At 49.0% G+C, this 19,852-nt stretch overlaps 2 protein-coding genes across 9 annotated transcripts in view; one reads left to right on the top strand and one right to left on the bottom strand.

The window, feature by feature from the left end:
- Positions 1–658: 658 nt before the first annotated feature.
- Letmd1 (LETM1 domain containing 1) lies at positions 659–11,763 on the top strand. Of its 8 annotated transcripts, none has more exons than XM_031355908.1 (9): positions 664–1,061; positions 1,480–1,631; positions 3,625–3,740; positions 4,317–4,399; positions 7,602–7,788; positions 7,891–7,986; positions 8,084–8,236; positions 9,591–9,687; positions 10,294–11,763. In XM_031355908.1, the coding sequence occupies exons 1-9, from the start codon at positions 940–942 to the stop codon at positions 10,362–10,364; spliced, it is 1,077 nt and encodes a 358-aa protein (XP_031211768.1). In that variant the 5' UTR covers positions 664–939; the 3' UTR covers positions 10,365–11,763. The 8 variants fall into 8 exon arrangements, with proteins under 8 accessions (XP_031211821.1, XP_031211768.1, XP_031211761.1 ...); XM_031355901.1 differs by having other exon boundaries at positions 666–1,061; positions 7,885–7,986; XM_031355924.1 differs by having other exon boundaries at positions 828–954; positions 7,885–7,986.
- A 590-nt stretch (positions 11,764–12,353) lies between these two features.
- Positions 12,354–19,852, bottom strand: part of Csrnp2 (cysteine and serine rich nuclear protein 2) — a 16,349-nt gene continuing 8,850 nt past the window's right edge. Inside the window, exons 4-5 of the mRNA XM_031355891.1 lie at positions 17,453–17,749; positions 12,354–15,405 (exon numbers count right to left, since the gene is read on the bottom strand). Coding sequence (XP_031211751.1) covers positions 14,506–15,405; positions 17,453–17,749 — 1,197 coding nt within the window. The 3' untranslated portion in view covers positions 12,354–14,505. The remainder of the gene's footprint in view (positions 15,406–17,452; positions 17,750–19,852) is intronic.

The raw sequence follows: 19,852 nt of genomic DNA on the forward strand, positions 1-19,852 counted from the left end.
CTCCTGGGAGTTCTCCTGTTAGTGAGCCGAACTTTCTTGGTGGAGACACTGTAGTTGAGGGACTTAGAAGCTACCTGAGAACCAAGAGAACCTATCTTCTGGTCACTTTCTATCCTACCTACCTCGTCTACCCAGTACTCGCAGAGTACAGCTTTGCAACTGTTAACCCTCCAAACATGGAGACATTCTACAGGCGTGGGAGCTCTTGCAAACATTTCATCCTTGGGTCTCCACAGAATTCCACCACACAGGTACATTCCACAGGAAGTACACTGAATCGACATGCCCAAAGTCCCACACACTTCCCCTGACTCCAGACACATGCTTTCACCATGCTTCTTGTTGGTTAAAATGCCTATGGACACAAGAGGGCTGTCAACTCTTGGCTGGACGCCTAGAAACCCTTCCGAGTTTCAAATAGTCATCTATCCAAAAATATCCACCGTGCACCTACTATGTGACAAGGGCACATGAGGACCCAGAAAGCGAGGGCTGGGAAGGGGTGAAGGGCGGTTCGACACCCGCCGCCAGGTTGACGGAGAGCGGAGCCCCGCCCGCCGCCGCCACTAGATGGCGCTGCGCCGCCCCGCGCCGCCGCCCCCACCGCTGCTGCCCCGGCGCCCGCAGAGGTCAAGGGCGGCGCCCGCGGCCCCGAGCCCCCAGGGACCGACGAGGGCATTGGGTCCCTCAAGGAGACGCCGTCCTCCGCTCCCGATCGCCACCTCGGGCTGGGCCCGCGCGCTCCCTCGGGGCTGCCGTCTTCCGGTCCTGCGGGCGGAAGCGTCGCCGCGTCCAATCCGGTCCCCGCCCGGGCTCGCACCGGGGGCCGCCGGGCGGCTCGCAGCCGCCTGTCACCGCGGAGGGGCGGCGCGTGCGTGCTGCGGGGCGCACTCTGACCCGGAGACGACCTCTCTCCCCGCTGCCTCCCCGGCTGTGAAGATGGCGCTGTCCAGGGTGTGCTGGTCTCGGGCTGCTCTGTGGGGTTCGGCTGTCGCCCCTGGACCCTTGGTCACCCGGAGGCTGCAGCTGGGCCGCTCTGGCCCTGCGTGGCGAGCCCCTCGGTGAGGGCCCTGGAGAGAGAAGAGCATGTGGGGCGTAGGAGCCCTTCCAGCGGCTCAGCCTCCGCCTCTCGGGATCCCACCCACGCCTTGGGCCCCGGGTTTTGCTTTTCCATGCAGGATCCCTACCGAACGCCGGTCCCTGACCCTCTCCGGGCTCCGTGGCCACCGATCGTCCCCGCACCTCCTGAGCTCATCTTTCGGCTTCCCCTTCCCATCTTTCCATGGCCTCCGCTTGCATTCTCCCGGTCCCCTCAGGCTTGGCGCACACTGCACGCTCACACCTTTGCATCCATCACTTTTCTGCATGATCTGCCTCTCTCAGATCGAAGAGTTCTGGCAATCGCCCTCAGAAACGTATTTACAGTAGTGCGCATGGCTTCTACTAGTTCGCAGATAGTCTCTTTGGTCTTCCTTGTAGGTCTTCAAAGCTTCACCTTTCTCCAAAGGCGGACGTGAAGAACCTGATTTCTTACGTGGTGACCAAAACGAGAGCGATTAACGGAAAGTACCATCGTTTCTTGGGGCGTCATTTTCCCCGCTTCTATGCCTTATACACAACCTTCATGAAAGGTAAACGCTAACATTGAAAACCCCGAATCTGCTCTTCGGGCGTTAGTCACACTCTGTGAGATTGCAATGTGCGGGGGTCCGCTGCAGCGTTCTCAGTTGGGATGTCTTCCCTTCCATCGGTGTTTGACCATTAATTCTTACAAATTGTCACTGTCACCTCTTAAATATCTAGAAGGATGTTACTGTAGACAAATTCTAACGTCACAGAAGAGAGCAGAGAATATAAATATATTCTAATTTCCTTAGAAATTCCTTGTCCTGCCCAAGAGCGGGGGACTGTGACAGTGTTATCTAAATGCTTTGTTTTAAACTTTAGCTCCTTAACACCAGGGCATCATGGTCAATTAACCCTATGTGCTCCCCTAACTTGCTGCTTTCTGGGGCATATTTATCACATGGCCAGCTTAGATAACTTGTAATGGAAATAGAACTATAGACACTTGTTTTCTGAATGTTTCTATTCAAAGTGGAGGTCTGCTAGCTATGTTGAAATGATAATGTCACATGACCGCCCTGGAAACAAAAATGCCGGATTCAAATCCCATTTGTGACTTAGAGTCTGCAATAGACTGCACTTGCGCTAGGAACTTACATGGTCTGTCCCTTTGGTGTCTCATCTATAAGAAAGTAACAAATTTACCTGATTACCTAGTTATCACTATCATTTAGTAATCTAGAAAGAGTGTAGCTCAGGCTGGCCTGGGACTTTCTGAATAGTTGAGGATGACCTTGAATTCCTAGTCTCTCTGCCTCTACATTCTGGGATTATAATGCTGAGTCCTCACACCTAATGGTGAAGATTAAATCAAGTATATTTAAAATGCTTAGAACATGGCCTGATTTATTTTAGTATGGCAGCTCTATACTAAGTGCCTACTATGTGTTAACCGTTTCTATTATTGTACTCTATACTTTTGTCCACTAATTTAAAAAAATAGAATGTTGGGGGCTGGAGAGATGGCTCAGTGGTTAAGAACACTGACTGCTCTTCCAGAGGTCCTGAGTTCAAATCCCAGCAATCACATGGTTGCTCACAACCATCTGTAATGGGATCTGATGCCCTCTTCTGGTGTGTCTGAAGACAGCTACAGTGTACTCACATATATAAAATAAATAAATCTTTAAAAAAGAAAAAGAAAAAAGAAAAAAAAATAGGATGTTGCCAACCCTGAATATCACCCTGACTATTAGCAAGTGAGGTAAGAATGGTGGCCTTGACAGCCATGATGGTTCTCTGTTTACAGTCCCATAACCCAGAATCCCAACGCAGGAGAATTAGGAGTATCAGGAGTTCTAGGCCAGCCCCCACCACATAGCAAGATCCTGTAAAAACAAAAACAATAAACCCTGGAAACAAAATACTTAATGATTACCAGTCATATAAACACATATATGCCCCGTATTATTTGAAGCCAATCTAGATAATATTTTGTTCATAAATCTGGAGGCACTAAGAGTGACTTTATTCGTTTTGTGTGACTGTGCCCTGGAGCATGAGTTCTGGATAGTTGTGAACTACCATGTGGGTGCTGGGTACTGAACCTAGGTCCTCTGCAAGAGCAGTACAAGTTTTAAGCTTCCAAACCATCTCTCTAGCCCTGGAAGCATTTTTAAAAAAATAGATAAATATAAGGATTGTTGTAGAATGAAGATCAGAATGGCATCATAGCAATATGTCAAGTCATGCAACTTATAAATGCTCCCCAGAAAGCAGCAAGTTAAGATCTGGCTGGGGAGCACATAGGGTTAATTGATCATGATGCCCCTGTGTCAAGGAGCTGGAGTTTAAAACCAAGCAATGAGTGACAAACCGTACAGCAGATCAGTAATTTGGCTGGGTAGTATGCTGGGGGAAAGGATTGGGAGGCCTGCGAGGCGCGAGCTTCCTTGCCGGCAGAGCCGGGAGGGGCCGGGGTGTGTGCATGTGAGTGACCACCGTAGGAGATTGAAACCGGGATAACAGCACGTTCTGTCCTCCACTTTAATGAGGCAGGAATACAGATGTTATGGGCTGATGCCAAAAAGGCTAGAAGAATAAAGGCAGACATGTGGAAACAAAATCTAAAGTTTCATCAACTCTCTTACCGGGAGATGGAGCATTTGAGACAGGTACGGGCCAGGCACAAACACCGGAAGCTCTCGGTGAGGTACCTTTCCTAGAGCTCAGCTCTGCTTCTTCCCTTTCCTCTTGATCACTGGTCACACATTCCCCTTTGCCACGAGGGCATCAGTTGCTTTTGTCATAATTGGGCTCGCTGAGAGTGAAGTTCACAGCAGGGCTATATAGAATTCCCGGCACACACTCTGATCAAATCTGTAAGTTCTAAAAACCCAGTTTGGTTTTTAACACACCAAGATCTGCCCAGAGCTGCATAGAGAAAGAGTTTATGGCAGTTACCTGAGGAGCAGTTTGGAGCTGAGGTAAGAACCCAGGAGACATTCTGCACACCCAGGAGAGTTCACCTAGGGATCTGATAAAAGGCCAGGCCTGTAACTCAATATTTGGGAATAACAAAACCTCCGAGGTCCCACCCTCAAGGCACTTACCATTAGGAGGTGGAAGTAAGCATGGCTCTTTTTGTAGGCCGAAGTACAAGCTCATTTTAAGAGAGTGGGATGGAGGGATTGGCCACGGTATCAGGAACTCACCCAGGTTAAGACGGGAATCTGTTTATTTCTGTTTAGTTCCGACGAGATATCACCAAGTGTCTCTTCATCGGCCTCATCTCCATTCCACCCTTTGCCAACTACCTGGTCTTCTTGCTAATGTGAGTAGATACTACAAGCAGCTTGAAACTATACATTTAAAAAGAAATTTTTTTTTTTTTTTTTTTTGGTTTTTCAAGACAGGGTTTCTCTGTGTAGCCCTGGCTGTCCTGGAACTCACTCTGTAGACCAGGCTGGCCTTGAACTCAGAAATCCGCCTGCCTCTGCCTCCCAAGTGCTGGGATTAAAGGCATGCACCACCACTGCCTGGCTTTAAAATTTTTATTGTATTATTATTTTATGTGTATGGATGTTTTGTCTGCACCACATGTGTAACCCGTGCCCTCGGTGACCAGAAGAATGTGTCAGAGTCTTTAGAACTGGAGTTACAGATGTGGGTGCTGGGAATTGAACCCAAGTCCTCTAGAAGAGCAGCCAGTGCTCTTGACCTCTGAGCCATCTTCACAGTCAAGAAATTATAGATTTTTTTTTAAAGATTTATTTATTATTATAAATAAGTACACTGTAGTCTTAGACACACCAGAAGAGGGCGTCAGATCTCATTACGGATGGTTGTGAGCCACCATGTGGTTGCTGGGATCCAAACTCAGGACCTTCAGAAGAGCAGTCGGTGCTCTTACCTGCTGAGCCATCTCACCAGCCCCTAGATTTTTTGTAAAAATTAAAAATCATTTTGTCTGGTGTAGTGGCACATAATCCCAGTGCTTGGGAGTTGGAGACAGAAGACCAGAAGTTGAAGGCCAGCCTGGGTTATAGAATGAGTTAGAAGCTAACGAGAGCTACACAAAAACCTTCTCAAGCAAACAAACAAAAAAACATAGCCAGGAAAATTATCCCTTTGTTACCTTTTATTTTTATGTATATGTGGTTATGAGCATAATTATATGCATGCAGGGCAGAAGAGGCATTGGGTCCCCTGGAACTGGATTTACAGATGGTTACGAGCCACCATGTAGAGGTGCTGGGAACTGAACCTAGGTCCTATGGAAGAGCAGATCGCTCTTAACCCCAGACCCAAGAGAATCATTTGAAAAAATTCTCATTTCTGAAGTTTAGAGGTCATCAAACTTCCTGCTGCAGTCTTTTCATTATCCCAAGTTTTTTTTAATGTTTTTTTTAAAGATTTATTTTATTTATTTTTTATGTGTATGAGTACACTATAGCTGTACAGATGGCCGTGAGCTATCATGTGTGTGGTTGCTGGGAATTGAACTCAGAACCTCTGCTGGCCCCGCTCGCTCCACCCCTCCCACCCCCTCCACCTCCGACCCCTACCCCGCTCGCTACCAGAAGAGGGTAGATCTTATTACAGATGGTTGTGAGCCACCATGTGGTTGCTGGGATCCGAACTCATGACCTTCGGAAGAGCAGTCAGTGCCCTTACTCGCTGAGCCATCTTGCCAGCCCCATTATCCCAAATTTAAAAAATAATTAGATTTATTTTATTTTATTCTATGGCTATGAGTGTTTTGCCTGCATGCGTGTATATGCACCATGTAAGGGCCTACAGACTGTTGTATGCCATCACGTGGTGCTGAGAACTGAACCTGGATCCTCCAAAGTTCTTAAGAGCTACTCAGTGACACAACACAGTGACAGCATAGGTAGCTCAGCAGCCCTAGGTGTCGTAAAGTACCCTTAATGTCTTCTCTACCCTCTCTAAGATGAACGATTCGCTGGGAAATGGTTGCAGCAAAACAATCATTCTCACACTCCGATATCATGGCTTCAGTATGTGATAGACCACTTGTAAGCCGGGACCTTGTGTGGGGTTTGAGCTGCTGGCTGCTGGGTAATAACAGACTAGATGAAAACCACTCTTGTCATGATTCCAAAGTCTGAGGACCCACGTCTGATTCCCAGCACCTACACTAAACGGTTCACAGCTGCCTGGGATGCTAGCTCTAGGGATCTGGCACCCTATTCTGGACTTTGAACAGCTGCACTCATGTGCACAATAATCAAAAAGAAAATAAATCAAATAAGACTTTAAAAGACAGTATTTGGATAGGGCTCAGGTAAGTGATTGGTTTTTCTTATTTGGGTGACATTATCAGGTTTGACCATGATGTTTAGCTGTTGACTGAGCCAATTGGAGGCCCAGCGTCGCTCTGTGTCTGCTGCTTTGATGTGGATATTCAGCATGGCAGTCTGCAGTGGTGGGGCTTCTTAAACACAGTCAGAGCTCATGAGTATGTGACCTTGTAAAAAAGCAAAAACGAAACCGAGGGTCTCACCATGTAGTCCTGGATGTCTTGGAACTGAGAGAGACTGGCTTGCCTTTGCCTCCCAGTGGTACTGAAGAGGTGTGTGCCATCTCATGCCTAGCTGTCTCACACCTAGCCTGTACTTGCAATATCTTTGTCTTAGATGTCAAAGACTCATCTCTGCTGTTGTATGAATTAATCACCGAGTGGAAAAAAAAAAAAAGAGCCCGGCAGTGGTGGTGCACGCCTTTAATCCCAGCACTTGGGAGGCAGAGGCAGGTGGATCTCTGAGTTCAAGGCCAGCCTGGTCTACAGAGTGAGTACCAGGACAGCCAGGGCTACACAGAGAAACCCTGTCTCGAAAAACAAAACAAAAAAAAAATAAACAAAAAAAAGAGGTAAATAAATCTCACTTGCACATAAAAGTAGTGCCAGAAGATTTGTGGCCAGGCCAGCTGAATTAAAGAGTACGTGATGGCCTTTTCAGGACTGTGTATGAGACTGCTGCAGTAGCGGTCTGCACTGCACACAGCATCTAGCTCTGTGTGGAACTCTCCAGAGCATGTTCTATGTTCAGCTCAAAGGAAGGCACCTCAGCTCACCGCTGCACACAGTGAGGTGACCTCAGCTCACCGCTGCACACAGTGAGGTTCATTCAGCTCAAAGCAAGGCATTTCAGCTCACTGCTGCACACAGTGAGGTGACCTCAGCTCACCGCTGCACACAGTGAGGTGACCTCAGCTCACCGCTGCACACAGTGGGGTGACTTCAGCTCACCGCTGCACACAGTGGGGTGACCTCAGCTCACCGCTGCACACAGTGAGGTGACCCCAGCTCACCGCTGCACACAGTGGGGTGACTTCAGCTCACCGCTGCACACAGTGAGGTGGTCCTTTCCACCTCATCTCAGTAATGCCGCTTGCAACCGTGCAGACATGGTGAGACAAGCCTCTGCTGGCTTCCTGGGATCCAGGACTACCCCACTCTGAAAGATGCCGCTGTCAGAAAGCGCCTTGATGGTCCTTTTTCCTTTTAGGTACCTGTATCCTAGGCAACTGCTTGTCAAGCATTTCTGGACCCCCAAACAACAAATTGAATTCTTGGACATTTATAATCGTCTCCGGAGGCGGTCCCACTCGGAGATCATCACACATCTAAGAAGGGCCAGCGCTTTTGTTCCTCATGAGAAGCTCCGGTGGCATCTGACAGACGTGTGCACCAAGGTATTTCTCCACCCTGGGCTCCGGAGGTCCCCGGCTCTAAAGCCAGTTTCAAGCAGCTAGTCTGGGTCTTTCTAAAATCTACTCACTTTTTGCAAGGTGCAGAATGGCACCCACCCAACAGCACAGGACATCCTGGCTCTCCGAGACTGCTTCTCCACCCATCCCTTGGGCTTCAGCCAGCTCCAGGCCTCTCACATGGTGAGCACCTTGAGGCCTTTTGCATCCCTCCACAGGCTCACCGTGTCTGAGGCTGTGAAGTGAAGCTTTTCCCTCTCTCTGCCCTGCTGTGTCACAGAGAGCCCTGAGCCAGGCCATGCTGCTCACACCTTACCTGCCTTCGCCCTTGCTGAGGTGGCGTCTCAGGAGTCACACCGCTGTGCTTCACCAGCTGGACAGGGCTCTGGCCAAGCTGGGGATTGGCCAGCTGACTGCACAGGAAGTGAGATCGGTAAGAGGCTGACCGTTCTGTCAAGCAGGGGTCCAGGCTGGGCTGGAAGCTTACAGGGCTCCTTATCTTGTTCAGATCAAAACTCAAGCTCTTCGTCTGGGTTGCTTTAGTTGTTCTGGTATCGGATCTCCCTATGTAGCCCCGGCTGGCCGCAAGCTCTCTTTTTAGATGAGGCTAGCCTCGAACTGAGTGCTAGAATGGTAGGCTCATGGTGACATGCTGAGCCCTCCCTGGCATCCCATGTGGTACAGGCTGGCCTCAGACTTAAAGCAATCCTCCTATCTCAATCTTCCAAGTGTTGGGATTATAGGCAGAGCCGCTATACTTGGCTCCACGCTTTTCTTTTCTTTTATTTCCGAGGACCTTTTCTCAGTGAACATAGATAGTGTGGATGAATTTAAGAAGCAGGGACCCTGGGCAGGATGTGATGGCACAGGCCTGTGACCCTAGCACTTGGGGTGAGCCCCAGGACCTGTTTAAAAAAAATGTTAAGGACAATCTATTTTAAGCCTGCTGTTTTAGACTATATAGGTGTATCAGTTATAAAAAAAGAGAAAGTGGGTTGTTTTTTGTTTGTTTGTTTTGGCTCACAGTCTTGGAGGTTTTGGTCCTGGTCAGTTGGCCCTGCTGGTTTTGGTGCCATAATGAAGCAGTGCATCCTGGGAGTGTGTGGTGAAGCAAAGCTGTTGATCTCCTATCAGCTGGGAAGGAAGGAAGACAGGAAGAGAGGGCTACATCATTAGTGCCCTTCAAGGGCGCGCGCGTGCTCACTGACCAGACACTTTCAGTAGGCTTCGTGTTTTGGCTCCTCCCCCTACCTCCTGTGGCACAGAGCAGAGGGCTTCACACCAAGCTGAGGAGGCTGTTGGTAACCTGGACGAGGCCTGTACTGGAATGTGTAGGCCTCGTGCATGCTGCACAAGCACTCTACCTGGGACGAAGCCTTGAGCGTGTGGCCTTGGCAGGACTTGTAGCAGTGGGCACACTACCTTATCATCTACGGTGTACACACAGTGTGCACTGCCTGCTGGAGGCTGCCTGTGGGGATGAGGCCGTGTGCACACTACCTTATCATCTACGGTGTACACTGCCTGCTGGAGGCTGCCTGTGGGGATGAGGCCGTGTGCACACTACCTTATCATCTACGGTGTGCACTGCCTGCTGGAGGCTGCCTGTGGGGATGAGGCCGTGCGCACACTACCTTATCTACGGTGTACACACAGTGTGCACTGCCTGCTGGAGGCTGCCTGTGGGGATGAGGTAGTGGCTTATTCAGGAGATCCAGTCAGGTGTGGATTTCTACTTCTGTGGCATACTGTGATTGCTAAGGACATCTCTCTTCTGAGTGCTACAGGCTTGCTATCTTCGTGGCTTGAACTCTACCCACATCGCTGATGACAGGTGTCGAACCTGGCTGGGGGAATGGCTGCACATCTCCTGCAGTCTGAAAGGTGAGGCAGCCTCTGTGGCTGTGCTGCTGAGATCTAAGCTTCAAAAAAAGCTAAAGCCACAGTAAGAGCCAAACAAAAGCCAGGGGAGCCCGCAATGCTGGCTGGTTTGGAACTTACTGTGTCTGAGATTGGCTTTGAACAGCATCCTCCTGCCTCTACCTCCTGACTGCTGGGATTATAGGTAGTGCACCACCATACCTAGTTCATTTTGTACTCTGTTCTAGGATTACTTAGGTATTATGAAGTTTTTGTCTAATACTATACATATGTACATATATGTATACATACATATGTATATATGTATACTATATTATGTATAATTCAAAGGGCACAAGCTCAGGAGCCTACTGCATGTGTAGGCACAGCATAGACTGTAAGAGAGAGGGCCTGCTTCCTGCTTTGAGGTAGATGGCTGCCATTGTGTGAGAAGGAGGCATAGTGTATAAACAGTGGAAGCAGAGAAAAGTGTGCTTTCAGGGGCTGGGGTGCGACAGGGGCTGTAGAGAATAGCCTCGAGCTGCTGTCCTCCCCGTCCCTGGCTCTGGACCCAACGCCATCAGAAGGCAGCTGTCCGATAGCAAGTGCTAACTCTGATGGTGTTTTCAGAACCCGAGCTGTCCCTCTTGCTGCACAACGTGGTCCTGCTCTCCACCAACTACCTTGAGACAAGGCGCTGAATGAACCTCGGAAAGGATGACATTTTCCTGCAGTCGCCTAGTGTAGTGGTGTGGGACCAAGGAGCACTTGCCAGCTGTCTGTGTGCACCACTCGTATGGGAGGCAGAGGAGCAGGTTCCATGGGCTTTGGAGCACGCTACCCATCTGGGAGCTATAGACATTCCTTCACAGCTTGAACCTAACAAACCCATGGTGTGCTGCCATGCCCTTACGCTAACCTGGAACTAGCAAGCATCTCTGTTACTAGACTTTTATTGTGATGTCATACTTAGGTCCTATAAAGTCAGCATTCGTACAGGTGGGAATCATGTGGCCTAAAATTCACAACTGCCATGGTTTTGTTTTTAAGGTTTTTTTATTTTTTTATTTTTATTTATTTATTTTTTTTTTTTTTTTGAGGTGAGTCTATGTTGCCCAGGCTCAAATTCCCATGCTCAAGGGCTCCTCCCACCCCAGGCTCAGGTGCTGGGGCTGCAAGTCCATATCGCACTGGCCTCGCTGCCATGTTCTCTACACTGAGCGTTGTTTACCTGAGACCCCGTGTCTCATGTAGCTGAGGATGACCTTGAAATCTGGTCTTCCTACGTCCACCTCTCAGGTGCTGGGACACAGGCACAGAGCTCCACAAAGCTCTGGGGCATTGGGGCGTTGTCTTGGGAAACTAGGTGAGTGCTCCTCACTGAGTCTTTTGCATGAGAGATCTCTGGTGCCAAGAACAATGCAGCTTACCCTGGAGGGAGGGCACCCATGCCTGGCCCTCCATCAACGCTGGGGCAAGGGTTTCTCTTACACCCCCTCCCTTTCCTTTTTTTGGCCTTTTTGAGAGTCTTGCTGTATAACCCAGGCTGGCCTTCGATTCCTAGCAATCCCAACAGACAAATTCTGCCACAGCCTCCTGGGGACTAAGAACATAAGGCTGAGCCACACCCATCCTTTCTAGTGAGACCAAAAGTAGGGATGTTCTTGTCACTAACACAGACTAACTTCCACCCCTCCTTCAGTATTCTCTGGACACTTTTTTTTTTTAAGTAATTTATGGGAACATTCTAAAGGAGAAGGTGAGAAGAATGGCTGCTTGGCCCTCCCTATGTTTGTCCCCAGTGTCTTACTTTCCAGGCTGTCACACAGCCCCTAAGGACCTTACATGTTTGCTACCTCCACTGAGCTACACTAAGCCATCTGTAACCAGCAGTGGCTGCCTTCTCTAGGCTGTGGGTCAAAACGCACACGGTACTAATTACTGCCCGGCCCTAGGAGACCGGATTTGCATCGAGATAGTAAGTTGGGCTTAACTGTTGTGTGTATTATCTATGCCCTGTCATTTGTAATAACTTACTGTAAATGCATGAAGCACCGTTTTTAAACCAAGTAAAGACTGCCTGAAACCTGTTTTTGGGAATTACTTATGCACACTCTACTCACTTTCCTAAGGCTTCTTTTATGAGAGTGATGTAACCTAACTAATGGGTATTTAACTGGCTGGAACAGAACTTTCTGGTGGAATGGTAGGAAGCGTTTAAGAATCAGACATGCTAGAATGAATGGTAACCAGGGCTAGAGGAAAGGGTAACCACACACAGCGGGGGGTCTAAGAGGCCAGGTCTGTCTGAGTGAAGTGGAACATAAGGAATTCTCACAGGACAGGTTTTTGGTGTTTCAAAGACAATGATTTGCAGCCTGGCGTGGTGGCGCACGCCTTTGATCCCAGCACTTGGGAGGCAGAGGCAGGCAGATTTCTGAGTTGGAGGTCAGCCTGGTCTACAGAGTGAGTTCCAGGACAGCCAGGGCTATACAGAGAAAACCTGTCTCGGGGAAAAAAAAAAAAAAAAAAAAAAAAAAAAAAAAAAAAAAAAAAACAATGATTTGCATTTCTATCACAGAATACTCCTATCACTGACACTAGTTCCTAATTGACCTGGTTAGCTCTACATCTACAGCAAGAGAAGCACCTTCTCTCTTACCTGCAGTAAGACAAAGAACCCCACACCATTATTTTCAATATTTCTTTAATATTACATTTAAATATTCTCTTTAAATACAGCATTATTACAATGTAAAGAACCTAAAGAGCGAAAGTTGTTTTCAGAGAGCTAGACAAGCTTTGGGTTCACATTGAGAGTCTGACCCGTGTGCAGAACCCGAGGAGTGTCCACGAGCTGCAGCAGTGCACCACAGTTCTAGGCCTAGACTGAGGGAGTGGCTCTGAGTCTGTGACACAGGCCCAGCCTTCCCGGCAACCAACTCAGGTAGCACCAGAACTGAGATGGACTAAGTTGTAGAAGAGGTTCTTTGCCTGACATTAGTCAACACTAAATTTAGCACTCAGAAGTTGGGATCAGTTTGAATCACCATGGAATTAATGAAATGCATTTAGAATAAGAAATAAGTTATACAGAAATATCAAATATCTTGGGGTAGGCTAGTCTTTATGTTTTTTAATGAAAATCCAAATCTAAGGACTAAGAAAGTTGGAGTCTTAAGGAGGGGAGGGCTGAGTACCCTCTTGTCCAATAAACTTTCAAAGAGATGCTCCTTTCCATCAACAGTCTCAGCCAAGCTTGAGTTTTTGAGTCTGAGAGTTCTAGCCAGGGGTGAGAACACTTTTACCTCTTAGATAACTGTAGTGAGACTGGAGAGGGAGCCTATGCACTCACCTAAGACCCCACAACAACAGCAAAACACCGAGCAAACCCAAGAAGGGACATGGGCAGGATGGGCGAAACACCAGCATCCATGTTAAATACAAGGTTCTCCCGGCTTAGCATTTAGGGATTTTTCAGATGTTCCTGCTGCCACATACACTGAAGTTTGTTTGACACCAGGGCCTTATTATCTCACCAAAAATAAATAAATAGATAAAACCAAGTGAAGAGAGGCACACATGCAGTCCCAACACTCAGGATGCATGATTAGGAGGGCTGCCACAAGTTGAAGGCCAGCCTGGTCTACACAGCAAGTCCTAGGCCAGCCAGGGCTATTTAGCAACACACTGCCTTTAAAAAGAAAAGCTTGTTTTTCTTTCCTGGTTAGTAAAGAATGATAAGAAAAAAGGTGTTTTGCTCCTACTGCCTCCATTTAACCAGGAGGTAACATTGCCAATAAAAGAGTCAGTGCTGCCTGGGGAGCTCAGGAGAGGACCAGCCTTCTGCTGAGGTAAGGGCTGAGCCTGAGTCCCAGGCATCCACTGCATTAATGTAATGAGATCCTGAATCCTCCGGAATGCGGGACTTCTATGTCATAACTAAGAAGCAGTCTGACTTCCAGTTCTCATGAGTCTCCAAGATGGAAGGTTCCAATAAACACCTGCCCCTCCTGGGACTGAGCTGTAAGCTCCAAAGAGCTTTCTAACCCACACAACCAAGAATGGCCGTGAGGACAGGTACAGAGGGAGAGTCCGAAGTCGAGATGACCTGTACTGCAGTGCACATTCCATTCAGAGCCAAGACCTCCCAAAAGGAGTGTGTGTGTGTGCGTGCGTGTATGGTGCACTAGGTGAGAGCAAGCTCGATAAAGCCATCTTCCAGATTGTTCCATACTGGACCCTGCACAATGCACAAGCCTCACTCTGTACCACATCCCTACCCAGCCTGCATTTCACCTTCCAAGAGAGAGGTTTCACTCTAGTAACAGAAGCACATATGAAAGAAAGAATTCAGGTTCAGACCAGAGCTCCCCAGTTTGCAGATCAGGTTAGGGAACACCAAACTCGTTGGAAATTAACTTATTACCAGTTAAGGGGTTGGGGGAGGCAGAATAAATGTTTAGAGCTCCTTGGAGCTTTGTACAGAAGCAGAGACTCTTCTGGGGCCTCCCCTCTGCTCTAGACTGAGCTGAGTACCCTTTCCACTAGTGTGGCTGCTACAAGACGACAGGATGTCTGAGCCAGTGTGTGGTGCAGGAAGCTGCTTGGGCTGCCCAGCTCACTCTGTGATGGACAGCTTTGTTCTGGTGGCCCAGAGAGCACAGTAATGGCCACTGCAGCTGGGGCTGGTCTCCTGGGAACGCTCTCTCAGAAAACACATGGACTAACAACCCTTTCCTACCCATTTTCCTAAGACTTCCAACAAAATAACCTGGGAGCAGCAGTCTTGTTTTGAAATGGCGTTAGATAATAAATAGAGAATGGACAATGTATCTCCGGTCACACTGCCAGAGGGAGTTCTAGGGCTGAGTCTTCAGGGGTCCGGTCCTCACTCTGCTGGGAGTTCTGCACTCCACAGCCTTCTTCATTGTCCGTTCGGAAGGGTAGGCTTGAGGGAGACCAAGAGGGGTGCAAGTCTTCACTCTCAGGCTCCTTACGGTTACAGTCGTCGGGTAAGAGTTTGTTGAGACTGGGTGCTTTCCCCACCTCTGGTTTACAAAGGACAGCTGAGTCTGAAGGGCTGCAAGCCACCAGCGAGGTAACAGGGAGGGAGAAAACACTTAGGTCTTTCTCCTTGGGGAAGGAGGCTGTGCCTTCCTCTGAACCAGACTCCGCTTTCACTCCCACGACCGGCCTCTGCTCTACCTGGTAGTACACCAGAGGTCCACTGTTCAAGTAAGACGGGCTGCTCATTGGGGAGGCAGCTGGGTGTTCTGAGTTCTCGGTAAAACACAGGACGGAGGAACCTGGGGGCAGCTGAGCTTGGATGAGAATGGGGGCCGCAAGGCCTGGACACAGTTCCTGGGGAACAGCCAGGGGCTCCTCCAGGATGCACACGCCCAGGCTCTCCATGCTGGAGTCCAGGCTAGCGCTAGAGCCGCTCGAGTCCTCCTCGGCCTTGAGCCGCTCCAGTTCCTCTGCACTCTGCAGATGCATCACCGCGGTCTCATTCTCAGCGATGAACTCCTGGAAGTCCTGTGTCTCTGAGCTCTGGGCTCCCGCCAGGGGCTCGTCCTCAGCAGCTGCTGGGCGACTCACCTGTCGTTTGCTCTCCAGCTCCAGCTTCATGATAGTATGGAGGTAGTGAGTCCGCACTCGGATCGGATTAAACTCAATTCTCCCAGCCATGTTTCCACAGCCGTCCCTGGAGCAGCCACAAGGAAAGGACATTCGATCCACCTGAAGGGGGCACAGGAGGTTGTGGCAAGATAAGACCAACAGCTCTAACAGTAGACAGGTGACATTAGCTGGCACACACAGGCACTTGGGATTTGAGAAGTGACCAATTCAAAACACACCATACAGCTGAAGCTAACGGCACTAGGCTTAGTTATCTGACCACTTACATCTCAGCTTCAGCTCAGCCATCAATTAGTGGAGGCATCTCAAGAGAGTCATTTATTTTCTCCCCTGGGCTTTGTTTCCTTTTCTAAATAAAAAAGAATCACATCAAAGGCTCCTTCCAGTTAGCAAGTCTAGTGACCTCAGGGTAGAAGAGGTTGTGCTTCCTCAGGAACTCCCAGAACTTAACCTGGTTCACTGAGACAGAGGGCTGGGCCAAGCCTTCTGCATGACAGGCTTGGGAGTGAGTGGAGCTCCTGCTACTGCAGAGCCATACACTCTAGGAAAACTAAACAAGGCTGCCTCAGCGCTCAGTGCTAATGTGAAGGTTCACACAGTGGCCAGCACCTCACCTGCTTCTCCCTGAAAGTCAACCAGTATCATTTTGAGACAGTGGCCAAGATAATTACTTACAGCCAGGGAGCTTTAGAAAGGAGATGTGCTGGCATGGTGGCTCGTGCCTTTAATCCCAGCACAGGGTGGGTGAGGCCTGAGGCGGGTGAATGTGAGTTCCAGGCCAGTCTGGGCTACACAGTTTTAAAGAAGAAAGAAAAAAAAGGAAGGAAGGAAGGGAGGGAGGAAGATACTTTCTCTTTCTTTCTCTCCTTAATACCAAAAACAAGCCAGGCAGTGGTGGCGCACGCCTTTGATCCCAGCACTTGGGAGGCAGAGGCAGGCAGATTTCTGAGTTCGAGGCCAGCCTGGTCTACAGAGTGAGTTCTAGGACAGCCAAGGCTATACAGGGAAACCATGTCTCAAAAAAGAAACCAAACCAAACCAAAACAAACAAACAAACAAACAAAAAACCCCAAAAACAAAACTCAGAAAAACTACACAGCAAACAGTAACAACACATAATCTGTGATAGCACCTTTTTTTTTTTTTTTTTGGTTTTTCTCGAGACAGGGTTTCTCTGTGTAGCCCTGGCTGTCCTGGAGCTCACTCTGTAGACCAGGCTGGCCTCAAACTCAGAAATCCGCCTGCCTCTGCCTCTCAAGTGCTGGGATTAAAGGCGTTTGCCACCACCCCTGGCGACAGCACCTTATTAAAGCTCCTCCCCTAGACCCAAGGCATGCTGATACACACCGGGAATTCCAGAATTTGGAGGTGGAAGCAGGATCAAGAGTTCAAGGTCATCCTTGGTTATAAATCAAATTCAGTTCCCGACTAGCCTGGAATGAGACTGATTCCCCTGCCCCAAAAGAAAGCTTTCCTCAGTCTCACCAACTGCTAAGACTCTTCTCAGATTTGTGAATAACTGGCTGAACAGGTGACCTTGGGAAAGAAAAGTTGGCCAGATCTACTACAGCTCTTTCTTACTAAATGAAGCCAAGGGCAAGAGCTAAAGGGCTCGGTCCGCAGGCCCCACAGGCTTCTCAGCATGGAGTTCCACGTAGCTCATTGTCTGGGCCACTGAGGACTTCCCGGGAAATGGGAATTTCAAACAGTCTCTTAGAAAGCCAACAAGAAGACACGTTGAGGAAACTAAGGATTCGAGTGTGCCGGCTCAGGTCTGGTCTTGAATTAGAGAAATCTCAGCTATTTTGAGTTTTACAAAATTGGAAAAAGTGCTGCATGTGCAGACTGAGTGCACAGGCTACCTCATTTCTGTGTCCTTTTACCTCACAGAAGCCCCGCTAACGGGACCCTCAGCGAATGGTAAGCATGGTGCCTCCACTCTTCCCTTTGCTGCTGCTGCTGCTATTTGTTTCCTCTGAGGTAGACGGCAGTCACAACCGCAGCTGAAGGACCTGCCCTGCTGGTTTTCTCTGGGAGGGCTGTGGAACCGGAGCATATCCTCAACCATGGGTCCTTCACTCCTGATGGAAAGCTTTCTATCTACCCTGGTACCTGAGCACGCCCCCGATCTTGGTGTATGACTGACCTGGCATTTAATCCCGGCCTGGCTACAGGCACATGCTTCAGGGTCACAGTATAGCCGACAGTCACAGCCACACTCTTCCCGAGACAGGCGGATGGCTCTAAGTTCTTGCTTCTCTTCAGCATCAATCCGGTGCACCCCAGAAGCCCTCAGCAAGGCCCGCCGCCGTTTGGTGGGGAGGGGCTGAAGGAAGAAGTAGTCATCCACCTCCACATTTTCTACATCGATATCTTCATCTGAAACATCATCGAGGGTCAAGCCGTCGGCCTCCACCGACTCCACAGTCCCGTTCTTCGTCAGCTGCCAGGAGACAGGCAAGGTGAGCTTTAGAGCATCAGCAACGGTGCCTAGAGGGTCCCCTGAGTTCTGTAGTGACAGGAGCTGTGTTGTCCCATAGCTGAGCACCAGAAACGTGAAGACCGAGGAATTGGGTCTTATTTGATTTTATATTTAAGTAGCCAAAATAATTAACAGTTGCCATACTGGACTCTATAGGACACTATTAAAAAACTAGAGACCACACACTTCTGAGTTCTAGGTCCTCAAAGCCAGTGTCTGCCAGGTGTGGCAGCACAGAGCTGTCACCTAGTTGTTTAGAGAGAGGCTAGGAGCCTGAGCAACACAGCAACATCATAAAGGGACACTTTAAACACGCCCCACCTCCCCTCCTAGAAGATAACATCTCCACAATGTTCCCTCCATTTCTAAACTGTCACCTGCATTGGAGCTAATGGTGTGCCAGTGGCTGGGTGTTCCTCAGTGATACTGGCAACCCTAGAGAACCCAAAACTACCTTCAGAGAAAAAGGGTACACTGGAGTATAGCACCAGCTCGCCAGGTGTTCATCAATGGAATCCCCAGACTGTAACTAATCACCCGTGCTCAGAAGCCCCGCATCTCACTGTTAAGGGGGCAGCGATTATTAAGAATTATGAACACCACTTCCAGCACCTTCCTCCTGCTAATCCTTGTTTATTTGACTTCAAAAGAAAACGGTGTGAGGTAGGGCAGTGTGACTAGCACTGTGTGCTATGTGAGCAGAAGGCTGGGTCTCTGCACCAAGGTGGACAGAAAGCCAGGCAGGACAGTAAAAGGACAGGCTGGAGAGAGTTTCTGGCTGAATGAGTTCTTCAAACGACTAGAGGATCTAAGTAAAGAAAATGAGGCCCAGCCTCTGGGGCTCTGGAAGCTGCTAGCAGGCTGAAAGCCTAGTTGCTGGAGTCTTCAGCTTATTTCATCAGACACCCACAATGCTGGGACAGCACAGCTCCTGTGAGAGAGGTGACGCAACAGGCCTGAGCTGTCGGTGAGTGGTGCGCCTTCCTGCTTGCAGGGAGCTGAGTGGGGCTTACAGGCTTCTAAGTCTACTACCTATATACCAGGCCAGCAACTGCCAGGCTCCTTTCTGTAGACCTTGGGATTGTTCCCGTGTGTGTCACATAACTGGCTTGTCCCCAGCACTCCCACTGTTCCAGAAAAAGCCATCAGAAGTAGGAGACTTCAGGTCCCCACAGAAGGGCAGTCCAGAGCATCCAGGCACCAGACAGGACTGCGACAGCTACATATTTGGGGGGAGAGAAAAGTTAAGGCCAGATATAGTGGATGGCTCATGCTTAATAATCCCAGCACTTAGGAAGTGGTAGAGGCAAGAGGAGCAATTGCTCAAAGCCATCCCCTGATCCACAGCAAGTTCAAAGCCAGCTTGAACTCCATGAGACCCACTCTAAAACAAAACCAGACAAAACCAACCACCACCCAATCCAAACTACTTAAAATAATAAGTCCCATATGGATAAAGCAAAATTAAAATATTAGAAAATTATATGTAGTGAAGGCTACAGCGCTCTTAACTGTTGACTGGAAGAACCCCAAAGGGAAAGAACTATGGAATGGCACCCAAGACACATGTTACATACGTGAGCTCCAAGACTGTGCCCTTCTAGGTGCTAAGGACGGGGGCCTTCCTGGGGAGGGAGACAGGCTCCCGCCATCCTCTGCCAGCACGGTGTGCTCAGTCCATCCTGCTCGGGACACATCCTGACACTGCCTCTCACATCCCTCCTCCACATTCTGTGGGGAGCCCTCTTCTAGGAAAGGGCAGAGAACCTTCGTGGTAACTGAGAAGAATGTTTATTTGTCTAGCTGTTGCTATAGCAACAGAAAGGTGACAGGGTCAGTGACGGAATTCCTCAGAAGAAAGGGAAGGCCCTGTTGTTAGAGTGACAGGTGTAAGGCCTTAGGATCAGGCTAAGAGCTCAAAAGAGTGAAACTAGCAAGGCCTTCTGCCACCGTTGCCCAACTTAGCCAGCCCTCAGTTTGTCTACACCCCAGAAATAATGCAGCTACCTCATGGCTGGGTCCAGAAACTCATTCGTATTTTCTTTTTCGTTCTTTTTTTCTTTT

This window comes from Mastomys coucha, unplaced genomic scaffold, assembly GCF_008632895.1.
Source record: "Mastomys coucha isolate ucsf_1 unplaced genomic scaffold, UCSF_Mcou_1 pScaffold11, whole genome shotgun sequence".
In the NCBI taxonomy this organism is placed as follows: domain Eukaryota; kingdom Metazoa; phylum Chordata; class Mammalia; order Rodentia; family Muridae; genus Mastomys; species Mastomys coucha.

Excerpts from the sequence above, each read along its gene's own strand:
- Letmd1 (XM_031355901.1), top strand. The coding sequence starts at position 940 with ATGGCGCTGTCCAGGGTGTGCTGGTCTCGGGCTGCTCTGTGGGGTTCG. Across the intron at positions 1,062-1,479 it reads CCTGCGTGGCGAGCCCCTCG|GTCTTCAAAGCTTCACCTTT; the intron begins GTGAGGGCCCTG and ends TCTTCCTTGTAG. Across the intron at positions 7,789-7,884 it reads TGACAGACGTGTGCACCAAG|GTGCAGAATGGCACCCACCC; the intron begins GTATTTCTCCAC and ends ACTTTTTGCAAG.